The sequence below is a fragment of the Rhinolophus hipposideros genome (assembly GCF_964194185.1).
Source record: "Rhinolophus hipposideros genome assembly, chromosome: 4".
NCBI lineage: Eukaryota > Metazoa > Chordata > Mammalia > Chiroptera > Rhinolophidae > Rhinolophus > Rhinolophus hipposideros.
In genome coordinates, this window is record NC_138050.1 from 77,676,663 (window position 1) to 77,697,316 (window position 20,654).

Here is a 20,654-nt window from a genome sequence, read left to right on the forward strand (position 1 = left end):
GGAGCTACTCACCCTGGCTGTTAGAATTCTCTGTTGTGCTGCTTATGTTGTTATCCAACCGGCACCATACCCTTCCTTCCTTCAACTGCGTCAGGCAGGAACTCTCAGAAAATTGGCGTAGATTGCGGTCTCTTTGAAAACTGGCAAATCACAGGTTCTCTTTGCCCCATTCTTTCCTTCTCCAACTTATAGGACACTAAAAGAAACATCATATGAACATGACCTCATAACTACAAGAGCCCATTAAAAGTTCACTATATGTAAAAGGAAGAGAATGCTGGAGGCCATGGGTATGTGCATCCGCTTTTCTCAAGAAAAAAATATCCACATTCTAAGGGCTCCTTAAAAATGTAGAAAACTTGCCCTGTTACCATGGGTTTTTAGAACACCTCTAAACACACACAAAATAAGACAGATATTACCTACAAATTTCAACCATTGCATAAACTCTAAAAGCGTTTTTGTATTATTTTGTTTTGATACAGAAGGGGAAACTCAGCTATAAAGAAATATTAAAAAGTATTTTTTTTGTTTGTGGTGATCAGTCTCAAGAATTTTCTGTTGCTTGCCTCCCCCAACTTGTGCTGATATTTTAAGGATGTGCTCAAGAGTATAAAGCAGAGTGCGTTCGTCCCTTTCCCTTCCCCCTCCCTAGCCCATCGCCAAATAGCCACCCCTCAGATGAGCCATTCCTTCTTGCTTTCATCAATGGTCTCTGTGAAGTTGGGGTCATTGTTCATGATGGCAGCGTCTGCACTTTCTGCTGACTCTGCTCCCTTCGTTTCATTGGTGTGGTAGGTGCCCTTATGACGGAACATGTACCGAATGAGGAAGACCAAAGTGCAGAGAATGGTGAAAATCACCACGGCGATGACCCCTCCAATGATAGCCGAATTTCTGTTGACTCCATTTCTTATAGCTTGGCCTTGTCCTGGGTTATATGGAAAATCAGCACTGGCTGAATCCAGATGGTCCAAGTGCCAGGGGTCGGTGGTGGACGACATAGGTGAGAGGGTGAGTGGGGAAGCCCCACAGTTGGACTCCACCAGTTCGCCTTGGATGTGAACGTGAGCTGAGATGTTGGTTTGTCTCAAAGCTGCCTTGAGGGAGGCTATCTGGTTGAACTGGACTCTAGAGAGGCACCCGGTGAATCCTGGAGTGTTGTACTTGTGAATCTCTTGGTCAATCTTCCCTGTTTCTCCTGCAATCCGCCCCGGCTCAGGTGTGCCCCTCGCTTTGGTGATGCACGTGGGTTTCCCACTGGCCGAGTCAGACTTCAGAACCCACTAGGACTGTCCTTTGTCGCCGCTGCTGGCATTCCGGTCGGCTGCTTTCAGCCCCAGATTCGGAATGGATTTTTTTTGTTGTTGTTTGGGTTATAACCCACTTCAAGTCTTTGTAAATAAATGGAAGTAGATCTATGAGAAAAGTTGATTTATGATTACTGACAAATTATCCTGAAACTTAAGTTAGTAGCACATCAGACATTTATCATCTCATGACGTTTATCATTCCTGTGGGTCAAGAAATTAGGATCAGGTTGTGTAGTTCGTCTCTTCTTCATTGATTTGGATCCCACCATTATGAAATCTAAATTCCTATGTATATTTGGGTCTATTGCTAGACTTTCTTTCCTGTTTGTAAATACACGGTGTGCTATGTTTTTAAGTTTCCCTTTATTTCACTCTCTTTTGGTGTTTCCCTGGCTATTTCTGAGGAGAAAAGGCCTTTTGGTATTTTGATTGGTAGTTCACTAATTAGCTTTTGATGTTTTGAAATTGTTTTTACTTTGTTATAATTTCTCTTTAATAACGTTTTTACTTTGTTATAATTTCTCTTTAATAACGTTTACTGAGTTTTTTTATACATCTTTTACTGTATATATTTGGAAGGATACTGAATGATAACTACTATGTCATGTAAAGTATAATAGTATAAGGGAGAACTTACATTTCTTCGTTGTCTTCATGAGCCAGGTACTTTTTATATATATTAACTTATGTAACTATCATACCGATTAGGTCAGTTTGTAACTGGAATTTGTAGAGTATGCAATTTATGGCTAAATTTTCTTCAACATTACTTTTTTTCTTCAGCTGTGATGCAGATCCATCAGCTCTAGCAAAATATGTTCTTGCTTTGGTAAAAAAAGACAAAAGTGAAAAAGAGTTAAAGGCGTTATGTATTGATCAACTGGATGTATTTCTTCAAAAAGGTAAGATCTTTGACTTAAAAATACTGTTTTATTTTAATAAGTTTAAAATAAGATTATCCACAGCATTGAAGAAACTCAGAGACAGGTTTTAATTGTAACAAAGTTGAGCAAATAGTGTTGTTACTGATTATATCCATAGCTTATTTATAAAGAAGCCTTTTCTTTCATTAACATCCTTATACTCTTTCTTAAAGTAAGCTGATATTTTTTTTCTTTAAAGATTAAGAAAACTGAATGCTTGTTTATTCAAAGATAGCACTTCTTAGGAAACTACTTTGAATGTTGTGTAGCCCAGTGCTGCTGCTTTTTTCACTTTGCCAACATCTAGATAATGGTAATATTTGTATTTTGCACATTGGGTGGTGTACATGGAGACTGGTCTGGCTGGAAGTGACTGGCCCAGAAGCGTCTGGCCATTCCAGCTCCCATTCATTACCATGGGACTTGTGCCACGGCAAACTGGTCGGGAAGCTGTTAAACGTAGAATTAATATCTTAGCAAATGTCTTTTAATCTATGTTGTTTTGGTTATGTCTTTAGAGACACAGATATTTGTGGAAAAACTTTTTGATGCTGTGAATACAAAGAGTTATCTACCTCCTCCAGAACAGCCGTCATCAGGAAGCTTGAAGGTAGAATTTTTTCAGCACCAAGAAAAAGATATAAAAAAGGAAGAGGTAAGGATTTGTGGTAAGCCTTACATGTTCTTTAAAAACATATAAAGAGTAACTAAACTGAGTTGTATTTTCTGTGTCTGTGTTGGGAGTCTTTACCACCACTCCCAGGTTTGATGATTTCACTAGGAGCACTCACAGGACTTAGTACATGGTCATTCTCATGGTTGTGATTTCTTACAGTGAAAGAATACAGAGCAAGATTAACAAAGGGAAAAGGGGGTATGGTGTGAAGTCTGGGGGAAAGCAGGTGCACGCTTCCAGAGGCCTCTCCCAGTAGAGTCACACAGGATGTGCTTCATGAGTAATGATAACATGTGTGAACCTGTGAAGCTCAGTTCCCAGGGTTTTTATTTATATCTGGCCACATAGGTACCTTCTGCTTTAGTATGTACCAAAATTCCAAACTCCCAGGAGGAAGGTAGGTGTTCAGCATAAACCACATTGTGTACACAAACAATTCAGGTATAGTGAGCTGTTATTATCAGGGAATTATAGAACCCTCCAGAAATCAAAGTTTGCAGGTGCTAGCTAAGGGCCTACCTTACAAGCCGGTCTTTCTAAGGATAACAGACTCAGATGTGCTTTTAACTCTTTTCTGCACAGTATCTTACAGCTATGGACTCTTATTTGTGTTCTATGAAAATAATTACATTGTCAGTAGATTGGGTTTGCTTCTGTCCTACATGCTTTTTGTAGGGGACTATTTTAAAGGTAGTCAAATAAAAGGACCTTCACAGAGCAATGGAAATGACTTCATACTTAAAGAGGTTTTGAAGTTTTAACCTTTTATTCAAGATTACCATTCTTGTTTAGTAATCGTATCTCCTCAATTTGATGTTTAAAGATTGTAATCCCAGCAAAAATAATTGACAAGCTGTTTCCGCAGTTAGCCTAGCTTTAGATCAAACAGATCTTGGCTAAAATTTTAGCTTTACCAGTCACTTCTTTGTGACCTTGAAAACATTGCTTTTCCGAGCACTAGTTTATTTAGATGTGGAATGGAAAAATTATAGGGTTTTTGTGATGAATAGTTAAGTTGATGTCTGTAAAGCACTGGCATAGTATGTGGCACATAGTAGGTTCTCAGTAAATGGTAGTTGCTATTATTATTGAGAGATTGTTTTATAGTGGAAGATGTGGTTGTGACCTTTGTTTTTTTTCCCCTCATAATCTTTTTCCCCCTTGATTATGTAATACATGTTTATTATGTAGTAATATACATATGTAATATGTAGCATTCAAGTATATTTTTAGCTGTTATCTGAACATATTTATACATATGTATATGTATGTAGTTATAGAGACACACAGAAAACACTCATGTCACTTCCCTCTGCAGAGGAAAGACCAGACATAATTTTAAAACTGCATATTTTATACCAAACAGTGTAGGGTTCTGTTGTTAAGGAAGAAAGGGATAATGGATATTGTATTGGCAACTGCTTATGCCCCATAGAGATAGATAATTTTTTTAAGTTTTGCCCACCGATGGAATTTTAGGTTGGTTCCAGGTTTTTGCTATTACAAATTATATTTTAGTTCTTAAAAACTCTTTAGTAAATCATTGTCTCTTGGTTTGAGAAGCAGTAAGAAGTCTGCCCCAAAAACTAGTTAGTGGCAAACCCTTAGTCTTATATCTATTGATGTAATAATATTTCACCATAGTTTCCTTGTCCAATTTTTAAGGATGTTTACCCCTGATCTTTGAGAAGTGTCAAAATGTCAGATGTCAGTCTGGATTAAAACTGCTGTGGGTGCAGTAAAAGATCCCCTGGAGCATGTAATGTGGAATATGATGATCTGTCAGCATAAACTCGCGCGTGTGCATTTAGGCAAATAGAAAAAGAAAAGTGCATCAGGAGCGTTTTATTTGTACCCATTTTGGGGGTTGGGGAGGGTTGACGTGGGTGGGAAGAGAACAAAAGTATTTTCAAGAAAAAAAGCCAACTTACAAGAAGGCTTTTAAGCAGTGTCAGAGTTTGGTCTGTTGATAGGATTTCTATTTAATTTATCATCCAAAGTGGGACACGAGACTTTTACCCAAAGGGATGCTAGAGCAACTGGCATAAACTGGAATATATTTATATTATATGTGGACTACCTCCATGAGAATATCTTAGGATTCTTATTAAAGATGCAAAATCTTGAGCCCTATCATATTTACAGAAACCACGTGTTCAATATTTCCTGAATTTGTCATCTAAATCCTTTTTTTCTAGTAACACCTATTAATGTCCTATGGAAACAGTATTCTGGGCAGTACGGCATAAGAAACTCTGCCCTAGAGAAAGTACACTGAACAAGGCAATGTTTTCCAGGGCTGCTTTCTATTAATTATATAGTATGAATGGAGGCCTCTTGTAAGAAAGAGGAATAAGTGCACGGTGGAAAGTTGCAGACCTAATTGTCCGACCTCGTTTAAAACTGCCGTACTAGAATGAGAAACTGGAGAACTATTTCATCTTGAATGTTGTTTTCTCAAATGTTCTCTTTTTTCTATGACTTGGTTAGTTCTAATGTATTTTCCTATATTCCCTAATGTGTTTGGTGCCAGACCAAATGCATGAAACCAAAACATGAAAGTTATGATGGAGTTTTGAAGGGAGTAATAACACTGGGTTTCCACTAATAATGTTAAAATGAGCACACTTGTTTAAAATGTTTTTTTCACCACTGTTGTCTAAGATAAACATTTATGAGTTTCTTTAGATTCACATTAACTTTCACCATGTCTGTCTTTAATAATTAAACTAAATGATGGTACTTAGAAATTTGTTTGAATGCTTTTGGAAGGTGACAATTTTGCTCCTACATTTTAGTATCAAGTCATCGAAATAGTAACCTGGCAAGGAATAACTGTTGCTAACTTATACTTTGCTTTTTTGTTGTTGTTGTTGTTGGTATATCAGATCATAAAGGACGAAGAGCGAGAAAAGAAGTTTTCCAGAAGGCTAAATCATAGTCCTCCCCAGTCCAGCTCCCGATACAGAGAAAATAGGTGACTATTCATTTTGAACCATGTTCAATATTTAAACGTTGGTTATATTTTACAGAGGAGCAAGTAATGTGTATTCTTTTTTCTTTTTGGATGAATTAATTTTATTGTATTTTTAGTAATGTCTACTCTTTTATTGGTCTAGGAAACTAACTCGGTCCTTTTCTACCAAGATTATCTAGGTCAGATTTGTAGGTCCTGGAAGTGAGATTTAGAGCAGTGCTTGGCATGCGCATGTATTATTGTTATTTTTATTCCTAACTTCAAATTCCAGTGAAATTTTAACGCAAGACCCTTATTTTGCCTGCAGTTTGTTTCTCTTGAGTGTGACTACACTATTTTTTTTCCATTAAAATTTCAAAAGAGTTTAGAGTACAATGCATGTGATACATGTTTAGAGTACAATGCATGTGATACATATTTATAAGTGTGAGACGACATTAGTACGTATGTGTACAAGACAGTATTTACTATAAGACATATTTAGATGCCTAAGTGTATAGATGCCTTTGTTTATAAGACTAAGGATTAAGACTTTAAGCGTTTTATTCCCTTAAAGAGTTTTAAGAGTACTTAAGCAGATCATGTACAGTTTTTCAGTTGTTTGAATTTCCTATATTTGTATTCTGATGGTGGAGTAAAGAATCATGATCTTGCAAGAATTTAATATAACTTTTGCACTTAGAGTTTTTCCTGTATCTACCTAAAAATTATTTACATAAAAGTGATCGTATATTTTTTAGAAGTCGTGATGAGAGGAAAAAAGATGATCGTTCTCGCAAAAGAGATTATGATCGAAACCCCCCTCGCAGAGATTCATACAGAGACCGATACAATAGAAGACGAGGGCGGAGTCGCAGTTACAGCAGGAGTCGGAGTCGCAGTTGGAGTAAAGAGAGGCTTCGTGACAGGGATCGGGACAGAAGCAGAACTAGAAGCAGGAGCAGAACACGAAGCAGAGGTAAGTCATATATGTGTATATTTTGGTTGGCAGTCTTTTATTGTGAAAATACTTGTTATTTAAGGGCTTTAAAAGTTGTTTTAATTTTGTCAGTGTTGTCTTCATTTTTTTTCTATTTTGATTTGGTCCAGGTGAATGCTTTTCAAAAATTTCTTTCAAAAAATTTATTTCATGCAGATTAAAACCACATTGAATTACCACTGCACATCCATCAGAATGACTACAATTAAAAAGACTGATTTTATCCAGTATAGGTGAGGATTGAGATAAACTGGAACTCTTTGGAAAACACTTTTACAGTATCTTGAAAATGTAAAACCTATACCTACCAAATGATTCAGCCTAGGCATTTACCTAAGAGAAATGAAAGTGTATTTCCACGCAAAGACTTGTACACAAATGATCATGGCAGCTTCATTTGTAGCCCCAAACTAGAAGCAACCCAAATGTCCATCTATAGGTGAATGGATAAACAAAGTATGGTATACCCATCCACTGGATAAAAAGGAAAGAATTATTGATACATGCAACAAAATGGATGAACCTCTAAATAATTATACTGAGTGAAAGAAGCTAGACAAAAAAGAATAGATATGTATATAAAATCTTAGAAAATGCAAACTAATCTATGATGACAAAACAAATTGGTGGTTTCTGTCACTGGGATGGAGTAAAGAAGACATGGATTATCAAAGGGCACAGGGATACTTTTGGGATGATGAGGATGTACATTAATTTGATTGAGTGTATGTGCATTATTTTGATTGTCGTGTTTGGTTTCACAGATGTATACATAGATCACAGTTCATTAAATTGTATACTAAATATTTTCAGTTAATTGTATATCAGTTATGCCTCAAAACTATGAAAACAGTTAAATTTTTTATTTCAGATGTATTTGCAAGATGATAAGATCTCCAACATGTATATTTTTTCTTTCAATGTGTACCATTGAAAAGAAAATATTATAGCTAATCAAACACACCTTTGACTAAAACACCTTTACTTAAGCTTAGATTTTTGCTACCCTTGCAACCTTTATTGTAGTCATCTTTAGTCTAGGAAATAATATTTATAGCCTTTGTATAAGCCCAGTACTTCTTTTTACTGTTCTTTTAAGATTTCTTTTCTCTCCGTGTGATATACGTGTACTAGGCCTTGTTGCACATTGCTTCACTTAACAAACCTCCTTAATACTTTTTCTCTTTCCTAAGGACCATATACAGCCCAGTTAATTTCTTTGTTCACGTTTAATATAAACTCACTTTTCTTCCTCTCCTCATTCATTCTCATCTTCAGTAAATAGTGTTCACTGTAAAAATGCATGCTAGGATCTTTGATAGTTGACAACTAAATGTTCATCACAGGAAGAATAACCATACTTTTATTGCATATTTTGTTTTGTGGGGTGAAGTTACGCATACTAAGGTTGCAATAAAAAAAATTTAAAAATCTCTTTTCTGTAAACAGAATTCCAAGGAAAAAAACTCATTAAATACAGCAACTTTGTGTGTTTTTTTTAGTTCAGATCATATTGAAAAGAAGTAGCTTATCTTGGAACATGTGTATTCATTGAATAGTTTTTTAAAATAAGGGAGGATTGTGTAAAATTTGAATATTTTCTCTGTTTAGCAAAAATCTCACTTTCTTAGATCTTTGATGTGTTTTTTTTTAATAGTATATTTTTATAAGTTATTTATGTTTTGTTTCAGAACGGGATCTGGTAAAACCTAAATATGAACTGGATAGAACAGATCCACTAGAAAATAATTATACTCCAGTTTCTTCAGTACCTACTATTTCGTCTGGCCACTACCCTGTACCTACTTTGAGTAGCACTATTACAGTAATTGCTCCTACTCATCATGGTAATAACACTACCGAAAGTTGGTCTGAATTTCATGAAGACCAAGTGGACCATAACTCATATGTCAGACCACCAATGCCAAAGAAACGGTGTAGAGACTATGATGGTAAGTCTTTCAACTGTTTCATGAAGTATTGAATTAATATTTGCAGCTGACTATGTACTGTAAGTTTAGATTGCACAATTATTCAAAGACTTAACCTATTGGAAATAGTGGAAAATTAATCTTAAGCACTTCATGAATTCCTTAATATTATTGAAACTTCATTAGTCACCGCTGACTATTGAATATCAGTTTAAAGATACTACGGTATTTATTTGCATGTAAGTCTTAATATATTTTTGGGATTTACCAAACAAGTAACATCTAATGAATTAGGGAATCTGCTACTGAAACATCCCTGACAAAACTTTCTTCTTTAGAAATGAATGGTTATTGGCGGAAGTAGGACCTACAAATGTGAAATGAATATCACTTACATAAGAATTTTATAGCTAAATTGAAGACCCTTAAGGTTTCCTGTGAAAGTTTTATAAATTGTATTGTAGCTGCAATCTTAAGTTTTTAAGTGAGAGAATTAAATATAGGAAATGTTTCTAATGACAAAATGTGACAAATATATGTAAGTTTTTACATATAAGTTTTATACCATCTGTCTAACTAGGTATACTCACTTTAATTTGGGGGTTTTTTTTTCTTCAGTGTATATGTTAGCGATATTGTCACCTGATAAGTGTTTTATGTTACTGGAAATGTGTAGGTGCTCGTGTGATATTAATTATTCTTGTGCAATACTAAAAATATTCCTATTTGTAAATATCTTACTGTTGTTAACTTGTTAACTTGGAGAAGATTTATACGTACAGCACTTTCATTTTTCTTTTTATTGTTCCTCACAGAAAAGGGTTTCTGTATGAGAGGAGACATGTGCCCTTTTGATCATGGAAGTGACCCAGTCGTTGTAGAAGATGTGAATCTGCCTGGTATGCTGCCTTTCCCAGCACAGCCTCCTGTTGTCGAAGGACCACCTCCTCCTGGACTCCCTCCACCTCCACCAATTCTTACACCCCCACCTGTGAATCTGAGACCCCCCGTGCCACCACCAGGCCCATTACCACCCAGTCTACCACCTGTCACAGGTAATTAAATTTGTTTACCTGTACTTATTATCTGTCCATTCATAGTTTTTTTAAAAAAACTTAATAGTTTAATGCTTTTTTTGTTAAAAGTGTCTAAAGTAATTTTATAGATGCTTGCTGGGAACTAAGGGTAGGATGTTTCCCTTTAGAATATACCAGTACCCCCACTTTGTTGGAGCGTATGGTTTCCTATGGTTTGGAATGGCCCTGAATTATGCACGTCCCTGGTGAATCCCAGATTCCTGTAGTCCTTTATAGCTTCACACAAACCTGTTTTGGAATACATTAAAAGGATCTTTTACCCTAGAAAACTAATATAGTTGTAAGAGCTTGGTGTTTATAGATATTATAGTTTGATGAATGATAATGCCATGTTTGGATATACAAATAACTTATTTTATTTGTTTGCTTTCAGATGATATTTCTTATTCTTTGGTTTTGACAGGACCACCACCTCCACTTCCTCCTCTGCAGCCATCTGGCATGGATGCTCCCCCAAACTCTGCAACCAGCTCTGTCCCTACGGTAGTGACAACGGGCATTCACCATCAGCCTCCGCCTGCGCCGCCCTCCCTTTTTACTGCAGGTGCAGTTTGGCTCTCTATATTCATAATGGAATGTAGTTTTAGAGCACACTTTTAGATGAGGAAATTTAAAATGTCTAGAATGAATTGCTCTAGCAGGTCTGTTTTTCTCACTAAAATTATATATAATAAAGTGTAGACATGATGAATGTACATTAAATGTAAAGCCTGTTATGATTTTTTTAAAAACTAAGTTACATTTTTAATAAGTTTTATTTTTATAAAATTAGAATAATTTTAATACGTATGAAATATGTTAGTTATGTATTAGTAATACATGCTTTAATTTTTCTGTTGTCAATATGAAAAAATTAAAAAGTGGAGTTTTTTATAATTGTTTTTTAATTACAGTTTTTGTATTACCAGATACATATGACACAGATGGCTACAATCCTGAGGCCCCAAGTATAACAAACACTTCCAGACCTATGTATAGACACAGAGTGCATGCACAAAGGCCTAACTTGATAGGACTGACATCAGGGGATATGGATTTGCCACCCAGAGGTACTATGATTAATCTTTTCTTATTTTCATAATGTCAAGAGTGACAAAACATTTATAAAGAACAGTTAATCCTGCATTTATTGGGGTTGAGTAAGGGATGGTGTTTATGTTTATTTCTTGGATCCTTTGGTCTCCCTACTTGTGGTATTGGTCACACTTTATTCTACCATCCAAGGGGAAAGGAATTTCACAAAAGTGCATATTTTCGAAGGTAGCATTCGTTGGACATTTTTAATCATATGCAGTCTTAATAGGTTCTTGAGAGTAATGGTTTAATTCCTAAAGATAGATTCTTTCGTAGTTTGAATGAAATTAGCTGTACAAACTTGTGCTTGATGTGTATTTTACTTTGTTTTCTTTTGACATGTTAGAATTTGGTTTAGAATTTGATAATGGTTTGCTTATAACATTTTAAGCAAAAGGAATTATGTTTTAGGTAGTCACTTATTTTTATTAGCTTTTCAAATTTTCTTAGAGGAGATAGTCTTTTTGATAAAATTTCTAAACAGGAGAAGACAAAATTTAGACTGATACAATCACAAGACAGGGCAGCAAAACTGCTGTGCTACAGGTGCAAAGGGACATGAAAATTCAGAGGAGGGAGAGAGGTCACATTAATTTGAAAGACGGAGCATTTGCTACAGATAATATTTGATATACAGAAGTGTAGGATTGGCAGACATAATAGCAAATATTATGTATGCCAATAAAAATGTCTTTTTTTCCTATTTCAACTAACTTTTAAATCTTATTTTCATTACAGTTTTTCCTTGCTTTTTTTCCCTACTAAAAAAAAGTAAAATGAAAATCAGGCCTCATCAATCGTGAATAAAAGTCCACCTTAATTAAACAGCAGTCAATAACTAATGAGGTTTGGTAAACTTGTGACTACTTATACTTTGCATTTTATTTAGTTTGTTCATTGGAAACTATCAGAGTCTGCTGAGCATCCAGCTTGAGTGTTGAAAGAACTTTTTGTGATGGAGGTTTGAGGATCATTTTAATTTATACCCAATTTAATTTGCATCCTATTTGAGATCATAGGACATCTCATGTGGATGTCTCCTTTCTCTCACACCTTTTAAGCTATTGAGGCATTCTAATAACTATCATTAATAACAGACACAAATTTATTTTTTAACAGTTTCTATGTAAGTAATATAAAATTGCTTGTAATTGAAAAGTAGCAACTTAAGTTTGTGGCTATTTCTCTCCTGAATATCTCCCACATAGCTAGTTTAGGAAAAACCCCTTCCTTCTTTGGGTCACTACTTAACACTTCTTTTTTGCATTACGATTATTCCTTGCTCTTACTAGAACTCCCACTTCAAGTCATCTCTCACCTTGCTCTGTTGGAGTGGCACTAATACATGCCACTGTAGGTCCGTAATTACTAGACTCATTCCAATGCCAGGCCAGTTTTTTGTTGGTGATAAGAGAAGGAAGAGGGATCAAACCCTTTGCATAAAAATCTAACCACGTAGAAGTTGGAGTTGTAATTTCAACTCCACATGCATATAGTTACGAGTTACAGGAAGTAGCCCTACTGAGAGAGAAATGTCTCCTGTGGCTACTTAGATAGCCTTTTCCCATGGAATCTTTACACATAGTGATTATTTTAGTACTGTTCTTTAGATACATCAGGTACTATTTTTGTGAGCTGGTTTAGGAATATATTCTTTATTAATAACATTAATAATCTTTGTTAATACTTGTTTTTATGTACCACAACTAATTTATTGATAGCAACCGCTTTAAATTGAGGATTACCTACCTATACTTCTGTTTCCTTGTCTTTTTTTAGTCCCCCTCTCCCCAAAATGTTCTCATCTGTGGCCTATTTGGTTTAAAATTTAAAGTCCTGGATTGTGACAGATACATAAATAAAAGCTTGTAATGTTGTTCATTATGTAGTTATTATATATTTCTAATAGCCTATGTAGATGGCCTTAATTTAATTTGCCATAGACTGTAATTTATTTTTATGCTTCATACTTTAAACTTTATGGGGGAATTATTATTAAACAAATGAAAAAAGTTTGGCCATTTGATACCTTGGGATTACTTTTATAAAGGTGATCTAGAGACCCTAATAATTGTTCTTTCCAGATTTCTAAGGAGGTGGAAAACTTGATAGATGCTACCTTGATTGGATATAGGTAGGAAGAAGGGCTATGTAGTTTTCCATTTACCTTCAATAAAACCAGTGCTGAAAATTTTAAGCAGAAAAACAATTTATTAAAAGGATATGGGCAGGGCACACAGTACCTATAAGTAATCGATACATTTGCTAATTGTATACACAGAGGAACTTGCCTCTGTTTTTTAAGTCTCTTTTAAATAAATAACAATAAAGGAGAATCTGAGTGAGAGAATACAGATGAATTGGAGCAAGCACATCACAACTACTGGAGGAAAACACATCATTGCTTCTCTTAGTGAACCTTTAGATAAAGAACATTAGAGTAAAAAAGGATATTGGATAGCTGAAAGACTTTCTGCAGAGCCTGTGAACCAGGCTTGCAATGCAGGAGTAAAGCCAAAAATCCTGTTGCGGAGCTGATCCTGTGAAGATACCACTGGGCAAAGAAACTGGGTAGCACTATGAACATCACCCATGCTAGATATTGGCTGTTTTCCACCTGATCTGCTGTAGAGATGTGTGAGATAAGTCAGAGTTAGCCAGAGAAAGGAGGTAGGTAAAGCATACATATCCTATAATACTTTTGAAAGACTGGAAGAATTTTGTGACTAGAACGGAGGGAGTAAGGGATGTGGAGGAATGTAAGAGGCCAATTAAAGGCATTTTATAGAAATAAAAATAGTCATTTTAATTTGACATGTGAGAATTACTGATTCTTCTTCAGTTAGGTTGCAATGAACTTTAATAAGTTAAAATTCCTTAGATTACTATATTTGAATGTACATTTATATTTCTTCTATAATGTGTATATTTGGGCAAAAAGCCAAAACTTTGTTTTCAATATGAATTTAAGGAAGTAGCTGTGATAAATGCAAAATATTAATCTATGTTTTCTTTTCTTTTCAAACAGAAAAGCCTCCTAATAAAAGCAGTATGAGGATAGTAGTGGATTCAGAGTCAAGGAAAAGAACCATTGGTTCTGGGGAGCCTGGAGTTACTACAAAGAAGACTTGGTTTGATAAGTAAGCCGACAGGGAAATTGAGGAATTTTATTATGCAGTAATTTTTAGGATAGTTGGAGTATTATGACAGTACAGTATTCTTTTTCAAATTATATGTTTTTGTTCTACAGTTAGTCCCCCACTAAAGTGTAAGTTTTTTAAAAATTTTTTCATTGGTTGGTTGTCTAGTACCTGGGAAGTATTTTCATACAGAAATGGTGTGGTGGTTGAGACTACAGTTTTTCTTCTTTCCACCTCCCCCCACCTACAAAAAAACATTCCTTAAGTTAAAGATACTGAATACTATGTATGTAAAGGATAGTCATGAGCCCCTAATTAGGGCAGAAAGTGTGGGTCAAGTCTGGGAGGAGGCTTCCGCGTGTGGGCAGTTCCTGCTGAGTCAGAAGGAGGGAGGTGATGCTGTACAGCCACTTCAGTTGTCAAGGAAGGGCGTCAGGGAAAGTGGTAAGGAATCAATGTTGGGATGTGTATGATGACTCATTTATAAATCTGCAAGTTTGAGGAGAGACTAGGATCACACTTTTAGAGTGTTCAAATCATTCAAAAATGGGTGATTTCCAGTTCTGGCTCTGCCTGTAATTCTGTGATTTGGGGCAAGCAGTGTAACTTCTCTGGGCCATAGTTTTGTCCTTTTTTCAAGTGTCAAATGGTCTATAGTTGTAAATTTTTTTTCAAGTGGGAACCTTTTAATCAAAGTTTTAAAATAGGATACATTTCAGTAAGCTAGTTTTTGCAGAAGTGGAACAAAGGTTATCTACGCAAATTGACTTAGAGTGGGTGCTTGGACCTTTCCTGCTAAGAATTTTACATAGGAGTAGATTGGAAGTGGCAAGTAATGAGTAACACGGAAGAACCCTTTACAGTTGGCTTCTATGGAAGATGTGAACACTACTAATCTGGAGACTTCATTTTTGGGGGAAGAAAATTTAAATTTCCATTACCAACCAATAATTTCAATATTGAAAAAAATGGAAATTAAATTGTAAAACTATTCCTTTGTACTTGATAGGGATCAGTATTTATAAATGAATGTACTAATTAACTTGATTTTTGTTACAGACCAAATTTTAATAGAACAAACAGCCCAGGCTTCCAGAAAAAGGTTCAGTTTGGAAATGAAAATACCAAACTTGAACTTAGAAAAGTTCCTCCAGAATTAAATAATATCAGCAAACTTAATGAGCATTTTAGCCGTTTCGGAACCTTAGTTAACTTACAGGTAAGAGCTATGAAATGATTCTGTTGTCTTTGCTTAATTATTTAGGGAGGGAATTTAATACAATAAGAAAAAGTTTTATAAAGCAATATTATGGAAAATTTGGTAATATTCTAAATTTGGAAGATTGGATATGAAATGAAATACTGTGTTAGAAAAAATGTGATTTTTAATACATTTTGTACTTTCAAAAAGGAAGAGTTTTGATTGATCATATTTTACACTTTTTACCTAATAGAGGTTATCATACAATTATAGCAAAGTTAAATAATCACACTGGTAAAACATAATTTTTTTTTAATTTTTTAAAAATTTAATCTTATAATAGTTTTCATTTCCTCAGTTTCTCAAAGTCGTTACAACAAAAGGCTTTAGGTTATTTTTGCTACCTCTATGTTGATATGCATTTAACAGATACTTTTGGAGCCCAAACACCATGTAATCCTTAATTAGTTTAAATATTTACTTTTTCCTTTATCATTTATGAACACCTTTCAAGAAAAATATCAATATAATTTGTATTTAACCTAAAATTAGTCCTTGGCTTGGGTGTATATAACTTGTGAGGTTATTACTATTGAGTTTATATTATGTGATACGTTGTTTAAGTGTTGAAATAATGTTGGGCTTTTTTCTTTTCCTTTTTTTTTTTTTGTGTGTGTGGTGATCTTTTCAGTTAGAGTTATTTTTCCTCATCTGATAAAAATAAGAATTTTAGAGAGTACAGCTTAAGCTGCTAATTTGGAAAATTTTGTTTTCTTGCCATTTAAAAAAATAATAGATGGAAAAATGCATGCTTGGTTGGTATAGGGCATAGAGATTTATATAGAATTTAAAGAAAATGTTTCCCCTTCAACTCTTCATATGTCTCACATTTCTCTCCTCATACATCTCCATAATATAATCATAGTATTGCTAATAATTTAGTATGTTATTCTAGATTTGCTGTTTTGTGTTTCTCTGATTATCTGTCTACCTACTTATCTATCAATATGCAAACTAATATATACATATATGTGTGTATATATTTATATATTTTAAATATGTGAACCCATATTCTACATATTGACCTGTAGTTACTTACTTAACCTTGAATATCTTTGAATATTTTTTTTATGGCAATTCAGTTTGATCTATCATATTTAGATCTAGACAAAAGAGTTCTCGGAAAGTTTTTCCTCCCACTACATTGATAATACTAAATTTAGGAAAATTTTCAAAGCTGAGTGCAAAGCATGGTATCTCACTATTGTTCAATTTGCATTTCCTCAGTTACCAGTGAGGTTGGTATTTTCTCATCTCTGTAGCTGTATCTGCATACTACCTGCATTATTATTTGTAAACACATGTGTTTAAGAAATAGTTTATGGATTATACAGCCATAAAGAAAAAAGAAGTCTTACCATTTGCAGCAACATGGATGGATCTAGAGAACATTATGTTAAGTGAAATAAGTCAGAAAGAGAAAGACAAGTACCATATGATCTCACTTATATGCGGAACCTAAAGAAAAGAATAAGTGAATGAACTAATCAGAAACAGTTTTGGGGACAAAGAGGAAAAACTGAGGGTTATTAGATGGGCGGGGGTGTGGGGATAAGGGGAAAGGTGAGGGGATTAGAAAACAGTCGGTAACCACAAAATGGCCTTAGGGTTTTTGAAAAATAATTTGGGGAACGTAATCAATAATGTTGTAAAGATTTTGTAGGGTATCGGACACGTGTCCCATTTGGGAGACCACCTCAGGGAAGATGTAGATGCCTGATCACTGCAATGTACACCTGAAACTGAACAAAAAAAAGAAATAGTTTAAAAAACCTTTTACCTTTATCGCAATTAAACTTATTGATGAATTGATATTTTTAATCCCAATATATGTATAAATATATATATAATATAAATATTATATAAATACTACCTAAATCATCCTTATAGTGGTTATTTATTGAATGCTTACTGTATACGCCCTGTTCCACATGAATATTTAACTCAACACTACAGTATGGGTATTGTTATCCTATTTATGGAAGAGGAAACAGGCACAGAAAGATTAAATAACTTGCTCTTGCTCCTGTGAGAGTAGCAGTTAAAGTCTGAGCCAGGCAGTTCCATTCAGAGTCTCTGTTCTTAATCCCTATTTTGTATTGCCCCACACTACCAGTAGTTTATATAACACACTGGAAAATACTATTATTGAAAGAACGAGAAATTTGAAGTGAAATGCCTTGATGATATTACTTATTCATATGGATCTACAGCATCACACTCTTTGAATCTCAGTTTCTTTATGTGTAAAATGTGATTGGCTTTTTTTCCCCTTAAATTTTCTTGTACTTCTGGAAATATTTCTGTGAAAATTAATGTTTGGAAAATTTTACAGATGGATTCTTTTGTAATTTTTATTTAGAGATCACCCCTTTTAATGTAGTTTGTATTGTTTTCTCCTGACTCTGGATCTTAGACAAGTCACTCATTGACATAGAAATAATTTCTCATAGTATTAATATTGGGGGTAAAAAGTCAAACATTTTGAATGCCTGTTTATAACATTTGTGCATTGTGCCTTCTCTGTTATGTGTCATATAGAGAGGAGGCTCTTGTTCCATTCTGAATAGTCCTCAGTTACCAATTCTTCTGCAGTGAAAGTAGGCTATGGTTAATAATCTTAGATACAAGGGAGTATAAAGATAGAATCTTACTTAGATGGACCAGCATTTCATTTGTTGGGGAATTTTACTGTATGAAGCAACAGATTCATTTGGAAATTCATTCTTCTTAATATTTTAATTAGGTTGCCTATAATGGTGATCCTGAAGGTGCCCTTATCCAATTTGCAACATATGAAGAAGCAAAGAAAGCAATATCAAGTACAGAAGCAGTGCTCAACAATCGCTTTATTAAGGTTTATTGGCACAGAGAGGGAAGTACCCAGCAGTTACAAACCACTTCTCCAAAGGTAAGAGAGAGATTTGTGTGAAATTCAATGCTTTTCTTAGGATGCTCTTAGAAAGCACTGTGTTGAAAAGCAGAGGCAGTGCAGTCAGGTAGACATGAGATCAGATCCTGGCTTTAACCACTGTTAAATGTATAGACTTGAGGAAGTTGCTTAACCTCTCTAACCTTTCAATTTATTGTGAGGTTAATCCCTAGTTTAGACAATTATAATATATATCAAACATATAGAAAAGCCCCTGGTAGATAGATAAGAGATACTCAATATATGGTAGCCATACATATTCCAGAAACTTAGACTATGGTTCATCTTGGAAATTCTTCCCTCCCTCCCTCCTCTTTCTGTCTTTTGATCAGTGAATCAATCAATACGTAATGTTAGATTAATTGCTTGTAGAGATATCTTACAGCAGTTTGTTTCTCAATTTAACTTTCTCCTGTGTGTTTTAAAAAAAGATAGTGAAGGGTAGATTTTAATTTTTGTTCTCTATAGATAAGTTATATGCAAGGAAAAAAAGTGTGTGTGGTGGGGGTGTGGAGAGAGAGAAGGAACTTGGAAGGCGGCTAGGTTTTGATTGTACACTGGACTTTTATATCTGCATGGGCAATTTAATAATAAAATAACAAAGGTGACTTTCCATGGTTATGAACTAATTAGCTTGTTTAATGTTTTTTTTCTTGTTCTGAGGTAATGCAGCCTTTAGTTCAGCAGCCCATTTTGCCTGTTGTGAAGCAGTCAGTCAAAGAGCGGTTGGGTCCAGTACCCTCAAGTACTATTGAACCAGCAGAAGCCCAGAGTGCCAGTGCAGACCTTCCTCAGGTAAATGAAGAGTCTTATTATTGTACTGGTCACATAGTAAGTCCTCAGTAAATTAGTTTCCCTTGGTGATTTGAATTATAGATAGTTGTATATATTTTATACTGAAATAATGATAATTATACATATTTGAACTTCACCTGTAAATTGTTTTTTTACTATTATAACATTTTCACATTCTACTTTTTCTGTAGTATTTGAATCTTAAATTCTTCTTATTAGTTAATACTTACTTATAAGAAAGAGTTCTCTTTCACTTTGTGGAGGAGGTATTGTCCAGCAAAACTGCCTGAAAAATGAAGTTCAGTACACTAAATCTTATTTTCCCATCATCTTTCACTTAAGTAGAATTCTATTCCAGAGATAATTATGTAGTAGCATGAACTGAAAGCTTTGGGTTTTAGCTGTTTCAAGTTACTTATGCAGCTCTCTCAGAACTTTGCATCACTTATTCCTGAGTCGGATTTTCTTCTCCATTTGTCATTCCCTTCCCACTCCCTTCCATACTTGAGTGGCAGTTTCTTATTTCTACACCCTCAGACTCTGAAACTTAGCTTTCCTTTGTCTCCTGATATGTCAGTATTTGCCACGTAAAATACAGTTAGGATACACTATCCTACTTAGCTAATGGATGCCACCGTATTAAAGTAGTCTTCCTAGATAATTCCTGAAGAGTATATATTAAGATTCTATAAAAGACATGGGAAATGTAAATTGGTACATTAGTTACTAAAAACACACACACACACACACACACACACACACACACACACACAGAGAAAAACCAATCCTTTTATTCCAAATCATCACCAAATGCAGTGTATTTGGCTATAAAAGAAACGTACTTTAAAAAAGAATGGCTTTTATTTTTAAGCTTGAGAATCAGGAGCATATTTCAATTTCTAAAATCTAATTTAAAATGTTCAAGCTTTCTATCTGTCAACATAGGATTCTAAGAATTTATGATTCTGTGTCAGTAGAGGGACCTTAGCAGCCACCTGGTTCAAACTTCTTATTTTATATCATAGTTTTTCATGATTGAGTAATATTGCATATTGTTTGTTTTTCCACACACATTTCTTTCTGTCTCTGTCTTTGAAAACGGCCCAGGTTTTTGTGAATAACATCAGTATACTTATATAGACAATATATGTTAGTAGAGTCAGAATGTTCAAAATCCCAACAGACATATATGTTTGGGGAAACACTGAAATTGTCCATTTCAATTTGTTTTAGAATGTAACTAAGTTATCTGTGAAGGACAGGTTGGGTTTTGTATCAAAGCCATCTGTTTCAGCAACTGAAAAGGTAAGAAGAATAGCATGATGTGTTTGTCTTGGCTTCATAAATGTTTTCAGGTGGCATCTTAATTTTTTTGTTTTTTTCGTAGTTCCAACTTTTGCTTCTTAATGGTATCTGTATCTCTTATTCCTACCTTTTTGCTTTCCATTTGCTGAAAAAGAAAAATATTTGCCTAGTTTTACTTTTTGCATCAGCATTTTAATACTTGCCACTCACTGTATTTTCCATGTTCGCCATTTTTTTTGTTTTTTTCTTTT

The 20,654-nt window shown here is 34.6% G+C and overlaps 2 protein-coding genes across 12 annotated transcripts in view; one reads left to right on the forward strand and one right to left on the reverse strand.

The window, feature by feature from the left end:
- RBM26 (RNA binding motif protein 26) overlaps positions 1-20,654 on the forward strand; it is a 79,933-nt gene that overhangs the window by 23,832 nt on the left and 35,447 nt on the right. For 4 of the 11 annotated variants that reach the window (XM_081045555.1, XM_081045556.1, XM_081045554.1 and 1 more), the window contains exons 2-14: positions 2,097-2,215; positions 2,755-2,891; positions 5,801-5,889; positions 6,630-6,847; positions 8,560-8,820; positions 9,615-9,854; positions 10,270-10,440; positions 10,790-10,945; positions 13,999-14,110; positions 15,170-15,329; positions 18,118-18,282; positions 18,967-19,098; positions 20,332-20,403. In XM_081045555.1, the coding sequence (XP_080901681.1) occupies positions 2,097-2,215; positions 2,755-2,891; positions 5,801-5,889; positions 6,630-6,847; positions 8,560-8,820; positions 9,615-9,854; positions 10,270-10,440; positions 10,790-10,945; positions 13,999-14,110; positions 15,170-15,329; positions 18,118-18,282; positions 18,967-19,098; positions 20,332-20,403 (2,032 nt within the window). The remainder of the gene's footprint in view (positions 1-2,096; positions 2,216-2,754; positions 2,892-5,800; positions 5,890-6,629; positions 6,848-8,559; positions 8,821-9,614; positions 9,855-10,269; positions 10,441-10,789; positions 10,946-13,998; positions 14,111-15,169; positions 15,330-18,117; positions 18,283-18,966; positions 19,099-20,331; positions 20,404-20,654) is intronic. The other 7 variants (XM_081045563.1, XM_081045564.1, XM_081045559.1 and 4 more) reach the window with 7 other exon arrangements.
- LOC308496376 (contactin-associated protein-like 2) lies at positions 631-1,268 on the reverse strand. The gene has a single exon (XM_081045565.1). It carries the CDS (start codon positions 1,002-1,004, stop codon positions 678-680), a length of 327 nt encoding a protein of 108 aa, XP_080901691.1. The 5' UTR covers positions 1,005-1,268; the 3' UTR covers positions 631-677.

Coding starts and splice junctions, on each gene's coding strand:
- LOC308496376 (XM_081045565.1), bottom strand. CDS start 1,004: ATGTCGTCCACCACCGACCCCTGGCACTTGGACCATCTGGATTCAGCC.